A 22967-nucleotide genomic window follows, 5' to 3' on the forward strand; every position below is an offset into this window, starting at 1 on the left:
TAAATTTTCATTTCATATTATGAGTGAAACACTTGTAGGATCATCGGAGCGGGACATGATGGAATCAATGGAATGAAGCAAATGGAGATCTTTATTCAAGAGTGGAGAGCCCAATATATAGGCACCAAGATACATCCAATGAACATCATAGATGATGTCATAGTAGAAGCCACCAAGATCCTATAATCATGCCTTCATCTCCATGAATCTCACGAGTCTCAATCACACCTAATCGAGTCTTGATCACACCTAATAGAACCTTCTACCCATGGCTTGCCCACCATCATGTGGCAACACACATGGCCCCAACCTTTGACTCGCTCCTAGGACTCTTGGTTTACAACTGAAGGATTGGACAATGACTATGTATGGAAATCCCTATAGGTCCAACAAGGTAAAACCTCAAACAAAGGACTAACAATGATTTAAGGATGGACTATCCATGGTAGAGAACCATTATTGACACACACAAATAACTTAGGAAACAATTGGGTCATCACCCCCATCTTGGGTGGTGAATTCAAATCAAAGAATTTAATGATGAGCAAGCTAAACTTGGAACACCTCCCCTATGCTCCAAAGACAAGCTCAAGATGATTCCATGCAGCATGAGCAATTTCACAGCCACCATCAATGTGGTGGAAAAAAGAATCACTCAATCCTAGTGCAATTATTGCCAATTCTTTTTCATCCTTGGGTAACTGTGATGTCTCTCCTTCCCTGTTATTGGGTTTCTTTTCTTTTCCATTAGCAATATTCCAGATTCCCTTTTTCATGAGAATAAATTTTAGTTTGGTTTGCCATGTATGGAAACCTTCACCCTCAAATTTGTCAATCTTGGTTTTAGTGGCCATTTGGGAAGGTCTTAGCAATCAATGGCAATGTCTAATCCCTTTACAAACAATCGGTCTTTCTGAACAAAGAAATCACCTTCACCATATAAATGCAAATTGCTAGATAAAAATTCAAAAAAAACCTAGTTGTTTGGCATTTGCATAACCAGTTGGCTTCTCCCAAAGCCTCTTAACTGGGGTTGTGCTTCAACCTCCGAGTAGTCTTCACCTTTGCTGGGCTTTCACTTGTGTTATCACAAGAACTTCGCATGTTGACTTTCAAATACACACAATGTTTATAAGAAAAAGATGAAGAACATAATGAAAACAAGGTCACTAGTCAACTACAAGCTTCCATCAACAGACTAAGAATGGAGGATGCAATTCGACCAAATGAGAGAAGCTCTTTGAGGGCTTTTGCTGTGCAATGAAAGGTATACTACTAGAGAAGACCCAGTACCAAGCTTGGTGAAATGGCACGTCACATCACCCAGGCCAGCAACACCTTCATCAATTGAGAAAACAGTGTTTTCTCCTAAACTGACTGGTTTTTCCACGTTTTCTCCTTGCTCAGTGGACCATATCAGCTCGAATTTGAACTATGGATAGCTCTTGGTGTCGTCCAACCTCCTCACTAGCCACACTCAATGCACCTTTGGTATCTTCTTCTGAATGGTCTTGACTATGAGTCTTACTGGCTCCACTCCCCTTCTACATCATGTGATCGCCCTTTTATCCTTCCTTTTTGTACATGCCAAGCATTTACATGTGACTAGTCCTACCTGTTACTGGGGTGTGTGCCTCCCTTACTTGATCTAAACCTCTACCTAGCATTGTGGATCCACTATTTAAGTCTCACTTGGGTTTGGTCCAAATGATGTGCACACATGCGAATGGATCACTTGATGCTTCGTTTGTACTGTTGCTTCATGGTCAGCTTTCAATTGATAGTTTACTTTGATGAGTCCTTTCATTTGATGATTATTTTTGTTGATGACCTTTGTTTAAGGCATTGAACACCAAGCTAAATAGCTTGAAATAGCAAAATAAAAAGTCCATCCAAGACTTTGTGTTATGGATGTAGCTCTAGTGAACCAACTCGATAGTGGCTCTATTGAGTGGCACAATCATTGACCTCCGGTCCATGGAAATTTTGATTCCAATCTAAACCTATGATGAGCTACTCAACCAAGCAATCCCCAATCAAAAACAATGGACACATGAAGAGTGAATGTGAATTGGTAGGAAAATTTCAAGCTCCTTCGTAACAGTCTCGTGAAAGCCGCGACGTTGACCCCAACATGGAATGTTGCCTATTCTAATTAAGGTGACTGAGGCACCCCCAGAAACTCCATGCAATAACTCACTCATAGGAATGGATTTCTGAAAAACTAAGGGTACAACCCCAAGACAATGATAGCAATTATATAAGTGCATCAATGCACAAATGTTTCAGCACTTATGCAGTATACATGGTAAAAAATACACTAGTACACATGACCCACCATAAAAACTATGTTGGACCCATAAGAAACTTTGGAAATAAATAGACCCTACTCAAACCAAGGTTTGCAAATAAGTTGTGTGTCCATCGAACATGGTATAAGCATACCAATGTGCAATCTTTTGGAATTATACACCATGCGTGGTCAAAAATGAGAAAATGTACATGTCCCACCACACAAACTATGTTGGACACATATAGAAACTTGTGGGTATATGAACCTTATTTAAAAGAGGGTTGCTATAGAGTCCCAGGACCATCTAACACATATGTATGGTATAAGCATACAAGATCTGCATTTTAAACACTCATTTGGCAAGCATGGTAGGAAATGAGGATATGCTTATGCCTCATCATGTAAAAGATGCTCAATCATTATGAAACTTTGCAAGTATATAGACCCTACTCACGCAAAGGTTTATGCAAAATTTCCTCACCATTGAATGCATACATGTATGGTATAAGCATTGAGATGCATCATTTCATGACAATTGTCCACCATGCATGTTTGAAAATGAGAGAATGTGCATGCCTTGCCATGCAAAAATGTCAGATCCTTATGAAACTTTGCCTATATATGGGCTACTCATTCTAAGATACGTGCATAGTTTGATGACCTAAAAAACATACATGTAGTACAATTATATTAATTGCACAATTTCTTTGTGTCAGTAAGAAAAGCAAGAGAGATGTCGTTACAATATTTTATAAGGAAGAAAATCATGAGAGAGAAGTCCTTACACTTTTGTGTAAGGGAGAAAAGAAAGAGAGAGAAGTCCTCACACTTTGAAAATACAGTAATGTGCATGCTTCCCATACAAGAAGCTTATGGAGCTTAAATGCAGGTCTTGCACAATTTTGTGACCATTGGGCATACACGCCCATGCAATAAGCATACCAATGCACACATGTGCAACTCAACAAACTATGTTAGAAACATATGAAAATTTGTGATTATATAGGTCTTACTCAATCAAAGGTTTGTGCATAGTTTCATGACCATCAAACACATGTCTTGTAGGAAACGCTGCCACCCTTGGACTCTTGGACTATCACTACCTCTTGGATTACTACTCTTGGACTCTTGGACTTTCTTGACTCATGAACTAACACAAGCACCCTTCGACTCTTAGACTACCATGGGATACTACCCTTCGACTCTTGGACTACAAATAGCCCACATATATACATGCATAAGCGTGCACAACACACATCATGTATACATGCACACAAAAACACACATGCTCTCTCTCTCTCTCTCTCTAAATACTTGTGATATTGTATTGCTCAGGTCCCATAGGCCGGTTTTGGTCTTCAGAGGACGATAATATATTCTTCTTCTTCTCTCTCTCCCCCCCCCACACACACACACATTGTACATGCATGCACACACACACCACACATACAAGTACACATATGCACACGTACATATAGGCACGAGGTGCTCACACATACACACTCATGCTCGAAAGCACAAACAACACACACATAGGTAGGGGGTGCACACACATACACATACACATACACATATACACATGCAAGCACACACATACACATGCACATAGGCAAAGGCTGTGCACACATACAAGCAAGCATGTGCACAAACACACACAAACACATGTGCACGTAGATACTCACACATGAAAGGCATGCGCCCGCATGAGCTTGCATGCACACAAACACACACACACACATAGATGAAGTGCACATATATATGTGACTATGCAGGTGAACATCTTCTTGCTCTCTCTCTCTCTTTCTCTCTCTCTCTCTCTCTCTCTCTCTCTCTAAATATGTGTAGAATTGGAAATTTTCTAGTGCCCTTAATACTTCTATGGCTATATTATTTGGTCAAACAATCATTCAATCAATATATTGTCATAGCAACAATAGCACAAGGTTACCACCCTTGATTCAAATAATCATTCTCCAATCATTCAATCGGTATAATGCAGCAGCTAGACACAGGTTACCACACTTGAACTCATAGACTTTTACAAACTCATGAACTACCACAAGCTCATGGACTACCACCCTTGGACTCTCAGACTACCATGGCTCTTGCACTACCACCCTTGCATTCCCATCAGCTCTTGGATTGTATCAACATCGTGTGTCACCTACTAGTTTAAACAATGTGTCTATGTGACCATTGGACAAACACACTTATGGTAGAAGTGTACTTGTTGCATGCAACACAAAGTGGATGAAATGACAAAGGAGTTGATGATTTAGCAAATCAACGAGAGGACCTAAGCCCTCACATAAAAGAAGCTACATTGGAAATGTGAGAAAGCCCTATGCCCCCCACCCCTTCCTGTCCCCTCCTCCTCCCCCGGCCCATTCTACCCCCCACACAACTATGAGGGGCATGTTGCTTGTGGTTACGTCGACAAGTAGTTGTACCTTTTCTTGAATGCATGCTACTAGTGCCCAAACTGTGTGAGTTATTATTGCTTCACTGGATGTTAGAGGATGAGGCGGCAAAGGACTTCGATGGAGAAGACTACCACTATGTAATGTTCAGACCAAGCGAATTGATGAAGTAGAATAATAACTTTTCCTCTTGACCGAGGCATAGGTAGGGGGGGGTGTCGAACAACTTTTCCTTGTACGAACAAGTTAGCAAACGTTTCTGAGGTTTGAACCTAGCCTAAGGGCCTATTCCCATTACCAATTAGGGAGCACTAGTTAATGCTCTTAACATAGTGTCCAAATTAGTGTGCATTCACATTAGCATTTTTAGAATGTAGTTAAGTTAAATCTCCTAATTGATGGGGATACCGCTTGGGAGATACTGGCTGGCATCACTGCTTGGCAGATTTGGAGGGTCAGATGCACAGAGGCCTTAGACGGATCTTAGGTCCACCATCCCTCGCACACCTTGGCCAGTATTTGGGCTAACACTGTTCACACACTGATGGCCAGTTGGACGAGCATGCAAGGTTCTTCTCGGGCAACCTCAGCCAAGAGGGTTATATTCCTTAGGGAATGGAGGGATTCCCCCTTTTTCTTAGAGACTACAATAGGGTTGAGGTGGCACTTTCAGTCAGCCTCAACCTTGATTTTTTTCCAGCTCATTTTGAGTTTTATATTCCCTATTTTAGGGGGGTTTCCTCATGTACAGCATGATGTATTTCCACTATGAGCTTGCTCACGCAAGTATTTTTCATACTTAATAGAAATAAAAAATCTCCTAACTGCCCGTTAAAAATGTTTGTAAATTTAACCCCTTCAAAATACATACTTTGAGGACTTTTAAGAAGAGAAAGAAGTTGGAATGTGAAATTTTAATGGTTAACTTAAGGGTGAGCAATACTTAAAGCAAGATACTTAAGGGTGAACTATACAACATGGGTACTCGTTTGAAAGGTCTTGAAAAGAAGAAGAATCCATTATGACCTTAACTTTAATGAACTAACTTTGGATCGATGAGATAAACCATTTTGTATAAAAAATACCCCGAAAGTTTTATTTAAGACCACTTCGTGCATAACATAATGGGTTACCAATGGGAATGTAATTTCCATTTTAAGGTTAACTTTAACTTAATAGAACTAGTTATGTTAAGCTCTCACTAACATAACCTAACTGCTAGTAGGAAAAGGCCCTAATCAACATTGCCTGGCTTGGTTTGAACCTTGGGGATGGGCTCACCCCCATAATCTAATCGGCTTTTTATAAATAAATAAAAAATAAGGATTTGGCAATTGCACCCAACATTTTTGTTTCTTGATGTGGTGTGGTTTTAAATGTTTCAAAATGCTTCTTTATGTGATGTGGTTTTCGTTGTTTCAAATTATGGCTTTAGCAAGATAATTGAGTATATATTGAGGCAAAATTTTCAACAAATGTGTCTACTTCACTTCTTCCTTCAATGATGGAAACCAAATGAGCAATGAAATCAGTCTGCTCTAGGATGCATGCAGAAGCAAAATCTGCTTTTCAGTTGTGATACATTCAATATATATTCCTAGGTAGTTTGAGCCAGAGATGGGCTCTGCCGTATATTCAGGTAATCTTTTCAAACAATTTGTGTACCTTACTTGATCTGCAAGTGATGTTATAACCATGCAAAAAAGGAAATTTGTGTACCTTACTTCATCTGCAAGTGATGGTATAACCATGCAAAACTAAAAAGAAATTGCTTGCATGATTACCAACAATCCAGGCATGAAATCTGTGCTTGTGCTCCTCCTCGGCAATGCATGCAGCAAAATCTGCTGCTGTTGTGATGCATTCAATTTTCCGAGGTAGTTTGAGAGCCAGAGATGGGCTCCTGCGCTCTGGATTTTGCAGACGTTTGGAGCTCTGCATCGTATGTTGCAGGGAAGATGGTGGCCGGTTCAGTATCCCATGCACCTGCCCATCAGTATTCCGATCGCCTGCTTCATTCTAACCGTCTTGGATCGAGCTATTTGTGCAGTGGCAGTGGACACGCACTTTGTGGCCTTAACGACCCACATGATGATTGGCTACCCGAATTTGTATTCGACTCTGCCTCAACGTTTCCTTTCTTACCATGCACGTTTCCTGCAAATGCTCTATCGTATCGTCTAAGCAATGTACTCTCTCTCTCTCTCTCTCTCTCTCTCTCTAACTCTTTCGCTGCTTTTGAGATGGGCTGCAAACATGATTTCGTGTTGCCAGGAATCTTCATTTAATGGGACATTCTTATTGCTTCTCATTGCTTTTATTTTCTCTTTTCCCATAGCTTCGTTCATGAAGAGGACTGTTGCGCAAAAGTGTGATTTTTATCGGCTTGTGCAACGAGTTTTGCATATCTGAGTCTCAGCGATTGTAGGTGCCTCGTCGGAAGTTATCTGTGGTGAAATAGAGTAAGAAATCAGGAGTGTTTCTTCAACGTGAGTCGAGAAATGTCAAGCCCCAAGGCTAGATTGCATCAGCTTTATGTGAACCGTGAGACGCAGCCCCGTTACGATACACAGCCGGTGGCAGCTACTCAAGAGTTTTCTGACAATGGGCTGTTGGTGTCAGCAGCCTTTTTTATAAAGCCAGTGTCGTCACAACAAAGTGGGTTTAAGTGCACCCTTTATCTACCCGATTACCTCCCTGTGGTTTCAGACGTTTTCCCTAAGAAGAAGGAAGCAGAGCAGGATGCCGCAAAGAAAGCATTAGAACAGGTAAAGGTCTTACAGGGCATTGAATTTTGAATCATAATCCATCTAGCATATTTTCGTTCTCTATGATTGGAACCTCGTTCCCCAGTTCTCCTCTTGCATTGTATACTGGTTCCTCTTTCTGGTTTTGAACATGTGACAGGTCTGTTTGGCAGATGGGAAAATCCTTCTCGTTTGAAGATTCTGCCCCAAAGAGCCTGACTAATGAAGAGAAGATGGCCGCACTAGTTGAACGAGTTGGGGCTGTGACTTCTGAGAAGGTAATAACCTCAAGGGTGTCTTTGTGTTCATGGGCATTGTAAACCCTCTGTTTCTCTGTCACTCGTCTATCAGCTGCTTGGTGGACTGCTAAATATTTGAGCTATTGAATCTTGTCGCATTCTTGTAGTTCTAGGAGTTGTTATTTCAGATTGAAGCTAGAAGCAACGAATCCATGGAAGTTGGGCTTCTCCTGTAGAGAAAAGATGAGGTGCCTTAGCCTCTTGCAGGGCTTGCACAAATGAGGGGCATGAGGACGGAAGGGTTTAAAGCACACATTTAAACATAGTAGCTAGGCATAAAAGCATAAATGTGTGGGCCGTGGTATCAGAACATAATTTAAAAGTATTTTTTTGTGAAAGCAGAAGATACACGAGGTCGCCTCTGCATATGGGCTTCCCTTGCCTTATTTGAGACTGAAGTTAGATAACAGTCGCACCAAAACATTGTCAGGTTATGGAGAAAACCAGCAACTTAGATAGAACTTAGCTTCCCAGAAATCGTGCCTGCTTACTTCAGCTACCTACAAGGTTGGTATGATTACGCCAACAATCCCCCCTCCAAGCAAGTAGGCTCTGTACAAGACTTTTATATGATTTACTACCTTCCTCAATAGAAGGTCTCTCTTCAACAACAGAAGAGGTACATTCTCGTGAATTTCTGCTATTTTGATATGCCGGGCTGGCTTCCCAGCTTTATTTTCGTTTCCATCATTAGGACATGAACAAAGAACGTCTATAACACATAAAAGAAATGATGCCATCAACAGGCTCTCATCTTCAAAAGACATAATCAATGTCATCCACCACGAAATAGGAGTTTGGAATAGATGTCGGTGTAGACTTGTTCTCCATCAAGTTTGCTGTGTCTTGCACCTCATTCTCCTTTTGCTGATCATTTCCCAGATCATCGCTTGGCTCATCTTCAAATAGTCAACTCTTTGAGTTCTCGAGTTCCCATACCTCTATGGTGGTTTTGGAAAAGTCTGCCTTATGAACGTACCCACCAAGACCTCATCCGATCACTCTTAGAGCCGTCTTGTCTTTGTTTTCCTTTGAGTTATCTTCTGAGTGGCAATAGCTGCCGTTTCTCATAGCTCACAACTCCAGCACGATCTTCCATCAGGCACATTTGCATAGTCACCTTCCATGTGTAAAAATTGGTGCCACTGAAGATTTCGATTCCAACATTGCCTCCTTCGCTTGACATGTCAATTCTGGTACTGTGCATAACAACCTGCTAACTTCGTTCAGGCTATGACGGGAGAAAAGAGAAGGTCTGATAGCTTTATGTAGGCAGTAGCGTAAATACAGCAGCTAGAAGGTCAGAAAATGAGATGCGTTATTGCAGTAGCGAAAGAGTGCAAGAAGAAGTACAACTGAAAGTGATGCGACATCACTTTGAGGGCTAATCCTAAAGCCCTAGCCAGTCAACTTATGCGGCAAGAATTAAGTAAGAAGAGTCAACTTTATTTAAATGAAGTAATGGTGCAAAATGGGCACAGTAGCACACTAACTAGCCTACAAGGCGATACCAGGTCTAGTCTATCAAACCCCCCCCTCCATGGTATGGCAAAGACTCTGGAAACGTCTCAGAGATGCTTGGAACTAATGCCCTGGTTGCACTTTTATCCATTAGGATGTAGCAACCTATGGAAGTACAAGGATGACAGAATCACGTAACAAATGGAATCAAGTGTAAAGCTTGCCGAAAAGCTCAAACTTGGGTCGTGGAATTGCCTTGGTGAAGATATCTGTTGGGTTATAGATGGTCACCTCCCCATTTTCAGCCCCTAAATGAGGAGTGCGTGGGGGAGGTGGACTTATATGTGTTGGATGGCATGTGGGCATTGTTGGAGCATGCGAAATGGGTTGATCTGACAGTAAAAGCTAGGCGGCCACATGGACAGCACATGGGCTGCCATGTGGGCAGCAAGCATACAAAGCATAAACACAAAACAGGGCTGCCACATGGGAAGAACATGTACCTGGCTGCTTGGAGGAGAGTGGAACAAAGTCAGGGCAGCAGCAATGCATGGTACCCTGCGAGGATGTGCCATGATGACAGGTGCAATGCATTCTATGTGTTCAACAGTGTACGGCCTGGTGTGTGATTTGGAACAGCCTGCCTGGAGCTTTGTGGCAGGTGGAGCATGAAACTGCACTATGTTGTGTTTTTAGAGGATGACTTTGGGAATGTTCCTGGATTCATCTAGGTATATGCTTCTGCCGTATTAGCGGACATGCAAATTTCACCTTGTGAAGTTTTCGTCCAAGTTACGGCCTGCTGGTATTGTGATAATTCTATCTATCTTAAATGGTGCGTTGCCCTATCAGCTAGATTTAGATTTAGATGCTCGTTGGGGAGAGTATAAAATGAAAATGTTTAGACTTCACAAGCAGTTGTAGCTTGAATGAAGAGATTTTGGACTACCTTTTGATTAGCCTTCTCCTTTAGTGCTAGCCTTCATCATGGCTGAGTCTGCCCTTCACCTCCGGAGTGCCGACAGAAACTCAGTACAAAGACTTTGTATAAATGGATGCTCAAGTATGTGTGGGTGTGTGGATTTGTATGTGTGAGAGCATATTTTTATACTATGGTCTACACCCACTGTTGGGCGCTGATGACGTCAGTGGGGATGTCATAGTAGCTAGTCCCTGCTATGCATGATGGAGTTTATGGTTTTCAACCTTGTGAGTGACTATCATGAGATTGAAACTGCACTATGTTGTGTTTTTAGAGGATGACTTTGGGAATGTTCCTGGATTCATCTAGGTATATATACATGAACAAACAAGTGCGGGATGACCAAGATAAGACCGGGATTGCAGGTGCCTATGCATGGATCTGTACAGGAGCCTTGTGTTAAAAATTGGAAATCCCACTAGAGGGTATCCTGCAGCGGAATATTGATAGATGAGCTCAGGAATTTCACGCGGAAGCGTTTCACTACAGAATCAAACTTCTTGTGTGTACTTCACAATTATAGATGTGTGTGCAAGCCAGTAAATAGACAGTGCATCCAAGACAAATATAGAAGCAAAGCTTATATATTTCCGTCTGTCCACAAATTGGACACAATACAAAAGAGATGTTGAGTCCCACCAAACTGTGTTTCTCCGATCTTACCAAAATGTCCTCCTACTATCTGCCTGGCACCTCTAGATCTCTGGGCAGCCTGTCTTGAGCTAAGTCTGCAGCCCTCTGGATGTCTCCTTCACTTCCTGGATGTAGGCCCAAGAGAACCCCTCTCTGCTGCTCCTTTCTGCTCTTGGACTGCTGCTCCAAGTGATGCATAATGGAGGCGGCCCAAATGCCTTGTTATATAGAGGCTGAGTCCTCTCCACAAAAACCAACCAGCCATGCCCCTACTGGTCGAGTCAACTCCTCCCTGCCAGCCAACCGGAGGGGGAGGGCTATAAATGGCCCCTCAGGCCCTAGTTGGAGGCCTTTGCTGGCCTGCCTGGCTACGTGGCTTCCAGCCACTGGCCCAGGCAGATCTAGCCTTCTTTCCCTGCCTGTAAGCTTTCCAAAACATCCATGAACTGCTGCACTTTCCTTCCTGCAGATTCTGCCTCTGTTCAGCCTTGTTCCAGGTCCTGGACAGCCTCCAAACAGTCCGTACTGTTCTGTACCCTGGATGAGGTCATCTGCCCAGCCCATGCAGCCTTTGCTTGCTGGAAACCCTGCGCAATCCTGCTCTCACATTTCGTGGGTCCACATGGCAGTCCATGTGCTGCCCATGTGGCAGACCCATGATCCCATCTAATATCCTATGTCCACCCACCCTGATGCACTCCTCATTTGGGGGCTCACAGGTAGGGAGGTGACCAACTTTAATCCAACACCCCCTCTCATTGATGGCCCGATCCCAATCCGTCGATGAAGATGCTCCAATAGCTCCTGTGTCGTAGCCCTTTGGAACACTTTGGTGTCGCCATAGTCTTTTCCTAGCTTTTTATCTAGTGACTCTTGCTCCGTTAGGTCTGGTTCCTCTTTCGCATATTGGGCTTGTACACAGGTTCATCCTTGGTAGCACCTGATGGCACCACCACCTTCAGTCACGAACCCGCCTTCAAACTTGAGCACTCTAGGTACCAGCATCCTCCAACTGTCCCCCTCATGAGTCATGATGGTGAACAGCCTGAAGTCCTCCATGCACCAAGCTCTCAGGGTCTGTTTCAGTCCGTCCTCCATCTGGCTAGGTTTGCAACCAAACAACATACCCGAGACATCATATCCCAAGCATAAATCCAGATTACCTGAACCGTGAGGCTCCATGTTGGTTCACTGTTGTTGTCGCTTCCTCTAAGTCACAACCTTTGTCTAACCCTAAGTCCTCAGGTCCTGTCGGAAGAATCCCCCTCTGTGTCAGCAACACCAGCCAAGCACCTAGATGGCTCCAGGCACTCATCAGTGTCCATTACCTTCACAAAGGTCTCTGACTCCTCTCCTGACCAACCCACAATGTCGGACATCCTGACAATAACATCGGGGTCCATATACCTAATCTCAGCAGCATTGGGAGATGCCACCAAGAAAAGTTCCTCTTTTCCACCACAAACTGAGCTGACTCCTTTGAATCTGAGCTGCTCCCCTTCTTCTTCTGATCAGCCTTTTTCTATCCTTCACAAAATGACCTGGCTCATCACAATAGAAGCATTTCTTTTCTTTCTTCTTCTTCTTCTTGTTATCTTCATTCGAAGAGTCCTCTCCATTGTCAGATTTGTTCTTCTTGGGCTGCCAGGCTTACCCTTGCCCTTGCCCTTGCCTTTGCTCCTGTCCTAAGCTACTAGGGCCTTATCATCCTTATCCATGCCATCATACTTTTTTTCTCGAGCTTCATGTTGCAGCTGCAGTGGAACCAGCTCCTCAAAAGAGCATTCCTAGCAACAACCTTGCCATCCTGGTCAAGCTTGTCCTTTGACCAATTGTTGCGAGCTGATCCCACACCACGTGCATCTTGGGGATGTGTTCCTGTACCATTGCCCCTTCATCCATCCTCATGCCATATAGCTCCGTCTCGAGGTCCAAGATTCTCCCCTCGTTGAGCTCATCACCCTCTGGTGGGATTTCCATTTTCTAACATGGTAGGACCTAATTGGCTGCAACTGTCTTATTTTGTTAGAAGGCCTAGGACTAATCTGAGGCTGAACCTTGAAACTGGTTTATAATGCACGATACGATTTTCTTTGGAGATTACGAAAAGTTAGTGCAACCGCAACATTAATGATACACGGAATTTCCAAATATTCAGCAGAGAGCCTGGAATCAGGATAACTAAACAGAAAATACTGAAATTCCTAAGATAGCCAGTGGTATACCCACCATCCTTACATCTAAGCTCTCCTTAGATAGCTATGATTTGCAGGTTTTCACCATGTTTTACTTCCTTCTACTTCATCTGTATTGCTTATTGCTCCAATTTGACTTCTTTTGGAATTATTATCTCTGATTTACCTACTTCATGTATTTGATGCAGAGTGTAATGAACTGTCAGCCTCTGAAGGAGCATTTTAGAGCAGCAATGAGAAGGACGGATAAAAAATATGGTTGGGTGCCAACAGCAGCATTGGCTGCCTTGGACAACAAGATTGTCTCTCTTTGCAAATCATTGCATACATCTTCAGACAACGATCCTGCATTCACTGTGGCGATGGTGTGGGAAGCTGCTAAAAGGTGCCCTTCTGTCAAGTGTGAGGAAGGTTTCTGGATCAAAAGGGTAGAGACATTTTCTCCTGAATTTGAAGCTGAGGTTCTCGGGTCACAAGTCCAAATGGAAATATGCTCCAAGTTCCAAGCTGTTTATATACCATGTTCTCAGGAGGAGATGATTACAGATATTGAGATTAAGATGGATCCAGATGAATATTATATGGATGTTTTGTCAAGGAACCTAGGTGCTAAAGATGGAGCTGGCATTATGATCTCAAAGTACGACACCATCATTTCAACAACTCCTAGTGTGTTATTATGGCTTCTTCTCTCTTAGCCATATGCTAATTGTATAATTGATCTTGCCCATTTTTTAGATCTTTTTGTCACAGGAGGTTATCATTGTAAATACTTGCAGGTCTATTCCCAGGGCTCCCCATGGTACTAGGCTATATTGGCCTTTTCCAGATATGTTACCAGCACTTAATATTCCCCTCCCAAAGTCTTTGTCAAAAGCTGCAGCAAATGGGGACATACTTATAGAACAAGGACTTCATAATATGGAACTGGACGAGAAGTCTGTTGGGGCAAAAAATAAAAGAGCAAGCGAGCTTGTAGGATTTCCAGTGCATGGGAATGCGATTCTGGCAAATGTTGGCTCTAGTTGGAAATCTGAGGGAAGGCTTTCGTCTCTTGACCTGTCTCTTTCATGCTACTATAGGTGAGCATACTGAGACAGCAACATTCAAATTTGTTTTTATTCTACTCATTTGGAACTACAGCTGTACATTAAAAAGATTTGAATACATTATGGCAAATTAACTTAGTTTGAGAGTGCTTTTGTAAGCTGTAAAGGATGTCTTTTTACTTTCTATCAAATACCAAAAAAAGTAATGAGCGCCTTTTGTAAGATTCTGTCCATGAGGAAGTTATGTGTAGCTCTATATTCTATGATTCCTGTAATATTGGTAAAATAGATGAGAAGTTGTGTTTTTGCATTCAACAGTGGATACATTAGGACTTGTTGTCAAAGGTAGTCAGTGCTAGATGTTTTATGTACCAGGGGATCTTGTTCTCTCTAATCATGGGGACAGAATGTGTCGATGTATGCAGATTATTGCTGGGAAGGACTCCTGAAGGAAATTATAAGCTTTCCAGAGAGGCAATTCTGGTGGCAAAGTTGCCCTGTTCTTTCAAAGGCCGATCTCAGTGGAGAGGAAAGCCACCTCGTTCCCTGTTAATAGATTTTTGTCATCAGCACCGTCTGCCTGATCCTCTTTTCTCCCTTTCTTTTCCTGAGATTCAGAGTGATGCGTTGTCAGCTGATAAAGGGAAGGCAAGTTCAGGTAGTCATTCATACGGATATAAAGTAAAGATTGTGTACAGTGGGAAAGCCATGGAGTTTGAGTCAGAGCATCTTTATAGCAACCGCAATGATGCACTTCAGAGTGCAGCTCTTGTGGCTCTGCTGTTTTTGTCAAAGCAGCTGGAGCCCTTCCAGGATATATGTCAATTATGTGGAGTTTGTAGGCGTAAGGTAGCTGGCGCCAGTGGATGCCAGGAAGGAATAGAGTCTTTGTTGGATGCGGAAGATCTCTCAGCAGCTGACAGTTGTCAAGTTTGCAGAGTTCTGGATGGAGGAAGTGAACCGACAAAAATAGTAGCTCCCGGATCTATAGTTTCCATAGCTTATGATGTCTGGCTTATTGGGAATGGTGTTAATGTAAAACTGGAGGCCCAAGAAGAGTTTGAGTTTGAACTCGGAATTGGAGGGGTTATTGGTGAGTTAGACAACCTCATCTCTGGAATGCAGATTGGTGGATGCGAGCGGTTGTTCTTGCCTCTATCTAGTCTTGACTTGGTCCTTGCGGCATGTGGAGATTTGATTTGCACATGCACCAAGTGTGACATTGGTAAGTTTAAACAATCATGAACATCTTGTAAATTCTTGCTGAAATCAAAGTTTGAGAAGCATCCATGGCTGAATGTGCATGTGTGCCCTTGTTGAGTCTTGACGTGCTTGTGTGTGTGTGTAAATTCTTCCTAAAATTAAAGTTTGAGAAGCATCCACGGCTGAATGTGCATGTGTGCTCTTGTTGACCAATGATGTGCTTGTGTGTGTGCACAAGTGTGCAGAGAGAGAGAGAGAGTTTATTAAAAGTTTTGGAAAGACCGAAGGGTCTATCAGACTGAAAGAACCTGAAACAATGAGCTGAAAGGGTGGAGCCTCTAAGCTGGCATCAACATCCATGACGAAGAGGGGCTCGAAGTGGGCAGTGCCCTGCCCTTATATAGGGCTGGGCTGGCTGGTCGGCCAGTACACAGCCCTAGAAGGTGTGCCCACAGCCCCATATATGGGGATGTGTGGGGTCAGTTGAGAGGCAGGCTGAGTCGGCCAGCAAGGGCAAGGAGTTGGCAAGTTTTGGGGCAGGATGGCCCCTATAAAAGGAGGCCTTGGGGCCTCAGTTATTCATCCAGCAGGTCAGCCATTAGAGGAGTAGATAGGTGCAGCTTATCCTCATCTTTTGGCCTACAACCAGGAGGTAAAGGAGTGCTGGAGGTGGTGCTGCAGCCTTAGCTCACAGAGCTGAACCCTAGGCTGTCTACCAGGGCAGCAGGGTGCTGGGATCTGGACAGAGAGTCTACATACGCTCGTGGTGGAGCATGTGGACTCAGAGATCTGGAGGTATCCGGCAGATTGTAGAAGAACCTTCTGGTAAGATCAGAGGACCACGGTTTGGTGGGACTCTGAGTCTATCTTTTGTATTGTGTTCATAGCTATGGATGGAAATATATTGTTTTGGTGGATTCTGTATCTGGCTTGGATCATTGTCTATTTGCTAGTCTGATCTATGTGAAGCACACTAAGTAAAGAAGTTTGTGATTCCACCCACACACACATACTGTGTGAGCTCTTGGGCTATTCTATCAGTCTTCCGCTGTGCGTACCGTCTATTGGTCGATTTCTAGTTCCGGTACTACGAGAGAGTGATCCTCAAAGTCTAGCAAGCCCACTGGTCTATCTGCTATGCGTGCATTGAAGTCCTCGAGGAGGATATTTCCCTGCTTGGAGAACTCTATGATGTCATCATATATCGTCTCATATGGGCTGAGTCCCTCTGTGGCAACCGCATGTGCATAGGATGATGTATATGGAGGGAAGTAGCACACTGCAATGAAGATCGGTTGTGCCTCGAGTAATCGGACTTGTATCCACATATGCAGTGCATGTGCCTCTCTCTATGATGGCCTCAAGTATGATCTGAAGAGAACCATTACACCTCCAGAGCCCCGTACCCCACTGTCTTTGCTCCTCTCTCTCCTATGAGTTGACTCACAAAGAGAGAGAGAGAGAGAAAGAAAGAAAGAAAGTTCATTAAAGTCTTCGGAAGACCGATGGGTCTATGAGACTGATAGAAAACTGATAGAACAAGCAGAAAGGGTGGAGCTACTAAACGAGCATCATCACCCCATGCTGAAGGCTAAGTGATAAGCAGTACATAGTCATGTCATCAGTAATGGCATCATCGTCCTCATCATCGTCATCATCATCATCATCATCATCATCATTATCGAGTCAATCACCATCAAGGCTAGCTGGCTTTGGTCAGATAGATACTGATATGTAGCCAGTGATGGAGCTCTGGCGACTGTCCGTGGGCGCTATCCGTCTCGGTCTCCTGGCAATGACTCCGCTCCTGAGCAGGGCTATCGTAACCCCTGTGGGCGGTGGGGTGGGGGGGGGTGCGTGTGTGTGTGTGTGTGTGTGTGTGTGTGAGAGAGAGAGAGAGAGAGAGAAAAAGAAAGAAAGAAAGAAAGTTTATTAAAGTCTTCGGGAGACCGTGAAGGTCTATGAGACTAAAGATAACTGATACAATGAGCATAACGGTGGCGGTCTCAAAACGGGCCAGCCAACCGTTTCTACAAAAAGGAGGTTATGAAGGACGGTGTGTCTAGTCCTGATACAAAAAATATGTGTCTACCTCCAGATGATACAAAAAAGAAGGGGGGTGCACCAAAAAAGGGGCAGAGGGGGGAGATACAATATATATGTGCAGGTGGTGATCGTCAGAGACCAATCATAGAGGGGCCGTCAAATGGGAGGCCGAAAAAAACCCTGCGATAGATGATTGGCCTCTGACGTCACGCGGCGGCCTAGTCAAGCTCGATCGTCGGGGGCGGCGGGTGGCCTTGTGGATGAGGGCAACGGTAATTCCGGTGGGGCGGGCAGAGAGCAGGGACGAGATGTCATGGATCCGGATGTGTGAGTCTGTCCGCTGGCGCAGCTGTCGTGGCTTTGGCTCTCGCTCACGTCCGCGTCGTTGGCTAGACTGAGGAGAGATATCCTGTGACTGGAAGAAATCAGTGATGGGCCGCTGGGTGTCCTCACGCTGTGTGCGCTGCGCGTGTCACCGTGCTCGGAGAGAGGTATCTCGGTGGCGAGTCATCTCATGTAAGAAAGCGGTTAGGCATCGCTGATCCGGGAACTGCAGCATGTGTGGGAGGGGGCCGAATCCGTCACGGAAGAGGCAGTGGTACCGGCCTCAAATGGCATAATAGATTAACGTCTGCATGAGGCCTCGCGGGCCTATGGGACAAAGTACGGAATCAAGTAACTTATACAAACCACTGTGGGCCAGGGCAAAGGGCTCACTAAGGCCCTTGATGAGTACTAAAATGCTATACTAGTACAAAATAACAAAAAAAGTAGCAAAATAGCATGAGAGTGGCATGAAGATATCAAGTGCTCAAACCTAGAATCCGGAGTGCATGAACCGGCTCCACGTATCTAGGCTCCATGATGACTCTCTGATGAGATGCAAAGAGCTCACGTATCTGCATCTGTCGAGATGTCTCCCGTGGTGGTGGAGGACATGGTCTCCTCGATCTCTGGCTCTGATGGGATATGTCAAGGGTGATGCCTCACCTCGATCGATCTCCCCTAATGAGAGCTGAAATAGGTCGGACCTCGATCGTGTGTGCTCTAGTCGCCTGTCGCGCCGTGTACGGTCTCTGTGTCCCTCGTCTGGCAGTGCTATGTCGGCTCCCTTTACTGATCCATATATCTCTCATGTCGGCTAGCTCCTTCTCCTTGTTGGAACTATCGGAGTCCTAGTGTGTGTGGTCCTAGAGTCCTAGGAGTGTCCTACAGTTGTGTGAGTGTGAAGAGCCTTGAGGCCACTTGTGCCACCTCATGTGGTAGGTGTGATTCCTCCCCTAGATTATAGGATCTAGATTCTCTTGTGTGTGACCTCATCTATGAGGTGTCAATGTGGGAAGATAAGGCTTGCCCAGCCTATACATGAGGCCATGTACTTGCTATGATTACACAATCTATCAACATCAGTTCGTGCCTCAGCTCTTGTCTCTAACCTGTGATTGAGTGTCTCTCACCCTCTCCCCATTTTCAACAGTTGGTATCAGAGAAGGTCTTCCCTGACTGAGCCTTGCCTCATCACGCACAATTCCTAGCCTTCCATCTTCCTTTCCTATACCCTCACGTCGTTCGCCCTGTTTTGCTCTGTGTTCTTCTTGAAGACTGCGCATGAAACCGGCCTCTAATCACTCAGAGGGCAGTGGAACTAAACCTTTAATCACTTCAGCACTTATTTACAGCTCACAAAGCATATATCACAACCATTAACCATTGCATGATCACCATTTGGCATTTACCCATTTGTCCACAAACAAAACCACTGAAAAAGGGATGGAGGCTAGAATGCCCCTGCTCAACAGACATAGACAAGTGCACCCGATTGGCCCCAAACACCGTGGCGCCCCTTTCGGTATTTCTTTATATTTCACAGTGAAATGATTACAAGTTGCATCTGGGAGACCTTCCCTGCAACTGAGCACGCAGCCCCAATTCACTAAGCCTTCGCAAGGCTTTCAAGCATATAACACCATCACATAAGTGCACTTAACCCGTAGGCTCAACCCAAAGGCATTCTGTTTTCTGAGTGCAATTCCATTGGCTGTCCAGATGCAATCACACTGCACCCCAGTTGCACTCTCTTTGAGTGGTTTCCAGATGGCATTCACAAAGCTTTTCAAAGCTCCAAAATAAAATCAGCAAAGTACCCAACCAAAGAATGACTCATGTAGCACTGCTTGGGCACCTGTGAGCCAAGAAAGAGGCGGCACACGAGGCCAACCAATAGCTTATGGCAAAAAGAAATTGCAGTAGCAAAATCACAACTCACCAAGCCCTGAAGACTCGAACCAAGTCCTCAATCGCCAAGAGAACATAGTAGCCAATGCCCAATTGCATTCTCAGCCAAAGAGGAGTGCAAAGGCACGAAGAAAGAGCATTTATAAGAGCCGACCAACAAGAATTCCACTGAAAAATGCGAAAAGAAGCACTTCTATCGCGAAGAAGTGGGAGTTCTTGGGCTCAAAAGAAGCGTGCTTCAGAGAGGAATGCATTGAGAAGGTTTTGGAGAAGTTTCATCGCCGGAAAGTCCTCCAAAACTGAGAAAAACTAGTCAACCAGCGCGTGGGACTACTCGAAATTCAACAGAAAGCTGTAGCTTTGCAAGAGGAGAGGCCCAGGAGGCGGTAGAAGCAAAAAGGTCCAGAAAAAGCCACTTTTGCAAATTCGACCAGCAAAAGAAGTGCTCAGCTCTGCCCGTTCTACCAAACACACGGAGGGAAAAGCATATCACTACGAAGGGGAGGCAGAGGGGAAGCCATCGGGCCAAACGGAAGTCGAGGAATCCAAACGGGTGAGGAGTTATGAAGAAAAACGGAATTCAGCTGAAGGAGGCTGAAAAACCAGTCCAAAATCTCAACAAAGGGAGAAGATGAGAGAGAAAACCACACATGTGAAGTTTAGAAGGCCCAGGAAGGTCCAGGAATGGCAAAGGAGCATGTAGAAAGCACTAGAGCCACCTGGAACTCTAGGGGGGCCACTGAAGGTACATGGCCCTGTAGGGGGCCCATTAAAAATGCCACATCATCATTTCCCAACAACCACTCTTTTAATTCCTTGGAATGCCTTTGGGCCTAGGGATTAATTACGCTTATGTGCTAGGCACCATGCCGCGTTTAATTGCACATTATTAAGCCCACGCTTAGACTTTTAAAACCAAAGTTGTCATGGTCTTGTAGTACATTAAAGTACTTAGAATTTCACGCCCCCGTGACATACCCCTCTCTTGAAACAGCAAACCACAGTTTGCTGCCCCAAAACACAGGAGCGAGCATGAAATATAGCATAAAAGAGTATAGAAGAAAGCCGCAGCTATAGTATACAGAGACAGTGAAAATATGGCTAGGAGAGGCATGCATCCATCCATATATACTGCTCAAAATCTATGTGATCCTCGGCGATCAATAGTCAAGATGCATCAATATCATGAAGTCTCACAGCAGAAATACTGTCAGCTCAGTATCTCGGATGAAACATACAGTGTCATCAAGCGACCTCATGAAATCACAGTGAGCCCGTCTGTACTTGGAGTGGAGGTGCTACCCCCCTCTCGAACATCAGGTAATGCTCCAGACGCTCGCTCTGCTGAACTACCTGTAGGAGCCCAGTCGGCTCTAATTGGAAAGCATCAAGGTAAAGCTGCAATATCCCAGGTGAATCTGCCAGTTCACCTTCCTCCATCCATTTCGCATCAAGTGATGGGTAATTTTGAAATTTTACCAAGTAGCGACGGATAACTTTACCCTTGAGCTTTCTATCTCTGTGTGCCAGAATCTGCTCTGGGACCAGAAGTTCATCCTGTTCTTCCACTTCAGGCTGCACCTCATCAGGTACATCCTCGGGAATATCTCCATGATATTGCTTTAATAAACTCACATGAAAGGCATTATGTATCTTCCAATGCGGAGGCAACTTCAGCCTGTAAGCTACCTCGTTTATCTTTTCAGAAACCTGGAAAGGACCATAGTAACACATGTTCAGCTTTGTGTACAACCTTTCCTTGCCTTTCTTATTTTTCAGCCTTGCCTTCTGAAAACGCAGCAAAACCCAATCACCTTCTGTGAATACCAATTCCCTGCGGTGCTTATCTGCTGCTCTTTTCTGCTTGTCTTGACTTCTTTGCAAGGCATATTTGATCTTCTTGTAAGCCTCTTCAAGGCTTTCCACAAAACAATCAGCTTCGAAGATTTTCTCTTTTGTATGCAAAATGGGAGGTATCTTCCTGGCACCTTCCACTATTTCAAAAGGTGCTTTACCTGTGGATGTGTGCACCGTATTATTATAAGCATATTCCAGCAAAGGCAAATAATGCTCCCATTTGCTTTTGTGGTCTGAGACATAGCATTTAAACATATCCAAGATGGTAGAGTTTTCCTGCTCTGATTGTCCATCAGACTGAGGGTGAAAAGATGACGAAAAATTCAGCGTAGTGCCCATATTTTCAAACAGTCCTCTCCAAAAGAGGCTGGTCATCCTCGGATCTCTATCACTGATTATGGATTCAGGCATCCCATGATACTTGAAGACATGCTGCAAAAACAATTTGGCCATTTGATCTGCTGTAATTTTCTTTCTTACTGGCACAAAGTGGGCTTGTTTGCTAAACCTGCAAATTATTGTCCACAATCCATCATGTCCAGTAGGAGTACGTGGAAGATCAAACACAAAATCCATAGCTATGCTTTGCCATGGTCTATCGGGAATTGGCAAAGGGTGTAACAACCCAGGTGCCTTCTGCCTGTCAAACTTTACTTTCTGACAAACCATGCATGTTCTCACATATTCTTCCACATCTTTCCTCAAAGATGGCCAATAAAAGTATTGCTCCACTGCTGTAATTGTTGCTGTAATTCCCCTATGTCCTGCATAAGGAGGAGCATGACTTTCCATTATGACTTTCTGTCGCATCTGATCAGTGACACAGAGTCGTCCATGCATCAAAATGAAACCCTCTTTCAACATATAGTGATCATGCCTTTGACCATCAGAAAGCTGATCATAAATAGTTGAAAAATCAGCATCATTAACATAGTGATCTTTCATCACATCTAACACATTGTTGTAAGCAATGCTCACTGCTGAAACACTGGGTTTCTTGGAGACTGCTTCAGGCTGTGGTTTCCTGGAAAGTGCATCAGCCACGACATTTTTGTTACTCGGCACATGTACAATTTGAAAATGAAACATTGAGAGGAAGTTAGCCCATCTCATGTGCTTTTCAGATAATTTTCTCTGCGTGAGAAAATATCTAAGTGACTGATGATCTGTCTGCACATAAAAATCAGCTCCAAGAAGGTAATGTTTCCATGTGGTCAAAGCATGTATCACTGCTAACATCTCCTTCTCGTATATCTGCAAGTACAATTCAGCATCTTTGAGAACTCTACTCTCATATGCAACCACTCTGCCATCCTGCATCAAAGTGCCTCCTATGCTGTTTCCACATGCATCACAAGTTACAGCAAAGGGTTTTGCAAGATTTGGCAAGATAATAACGGGTTCAGAACACAACTTTTGCTTCAGCTCTTCAAAAGCTGCATTTTCCTTTGGTCCCCACTGAAACGGTAGAGCTTTCTTTTGTAAAGCATGCAAGGGAGAAGCAATTTCTGCAAAGTACTTTATAAACCTCCGATAGTATGAACACA

At 44.1% G+C, this 22967-nt stretch overlaps 1 protein-coding gene across 3 annotated transcripts in view; it reads left to right on the forward strand.

The window, feature by feature from the left end:
- The first annotated feature begins 6366 nt into the window (after positions 1-6366).
- LOC147881286 (small RNA 2'-O-methyltransferase-like) overlaps positions 6367-22967 on the forward strand; it is a 38255-nt gene continuing 21654 nt past the window's right edge. For 2 of the 3 annotated variants that reach the window (XR_015540486.1, XM_087370123.1), the window contains exons 1-6: positions 6367-6902; positions 7142-7481; positions 7634-7738; positions 13219-13670; positions 13810-14112; positions 14505-15304. Coding sequence is in view for 2 of the 3 variants with exons in the window: in XM_087370123.1 (XP_087226249.1) it covers positions 7215-7481; positions 7634-7738; positions 13219-13670; positions 13810-14112; positions 14505-15304 (1927 nt within the window). In the remaining variant the exon portion in view is untranslated. The remainder of the gene's footprint in view (positions 6903-7141; positions 7482-7633; positions 7739-13218; positions 13671-13809; positions 14113-14504; positions 15305-22967) is intronic. The other variant, XM_087370124.1, reaches the window with a different exon arrangement.

This window comes from Dipteris shenzhenensis, chromosome 31, assembly GCF_047967505.1.
Source record: "Dipteris shenzhenensis isolate YYH24624 ecotype China chromosome 31, Dip_SZ_1.0, whole genome shotgun sequence".
Classification (NCBI taxonomy): Eukaryota; Viridiplantae; Streptophyta; class Polypodiopsida; order Gleicheniales; family Dipteridaceae; genus Dipteris; species Dipteris shenzhenensis.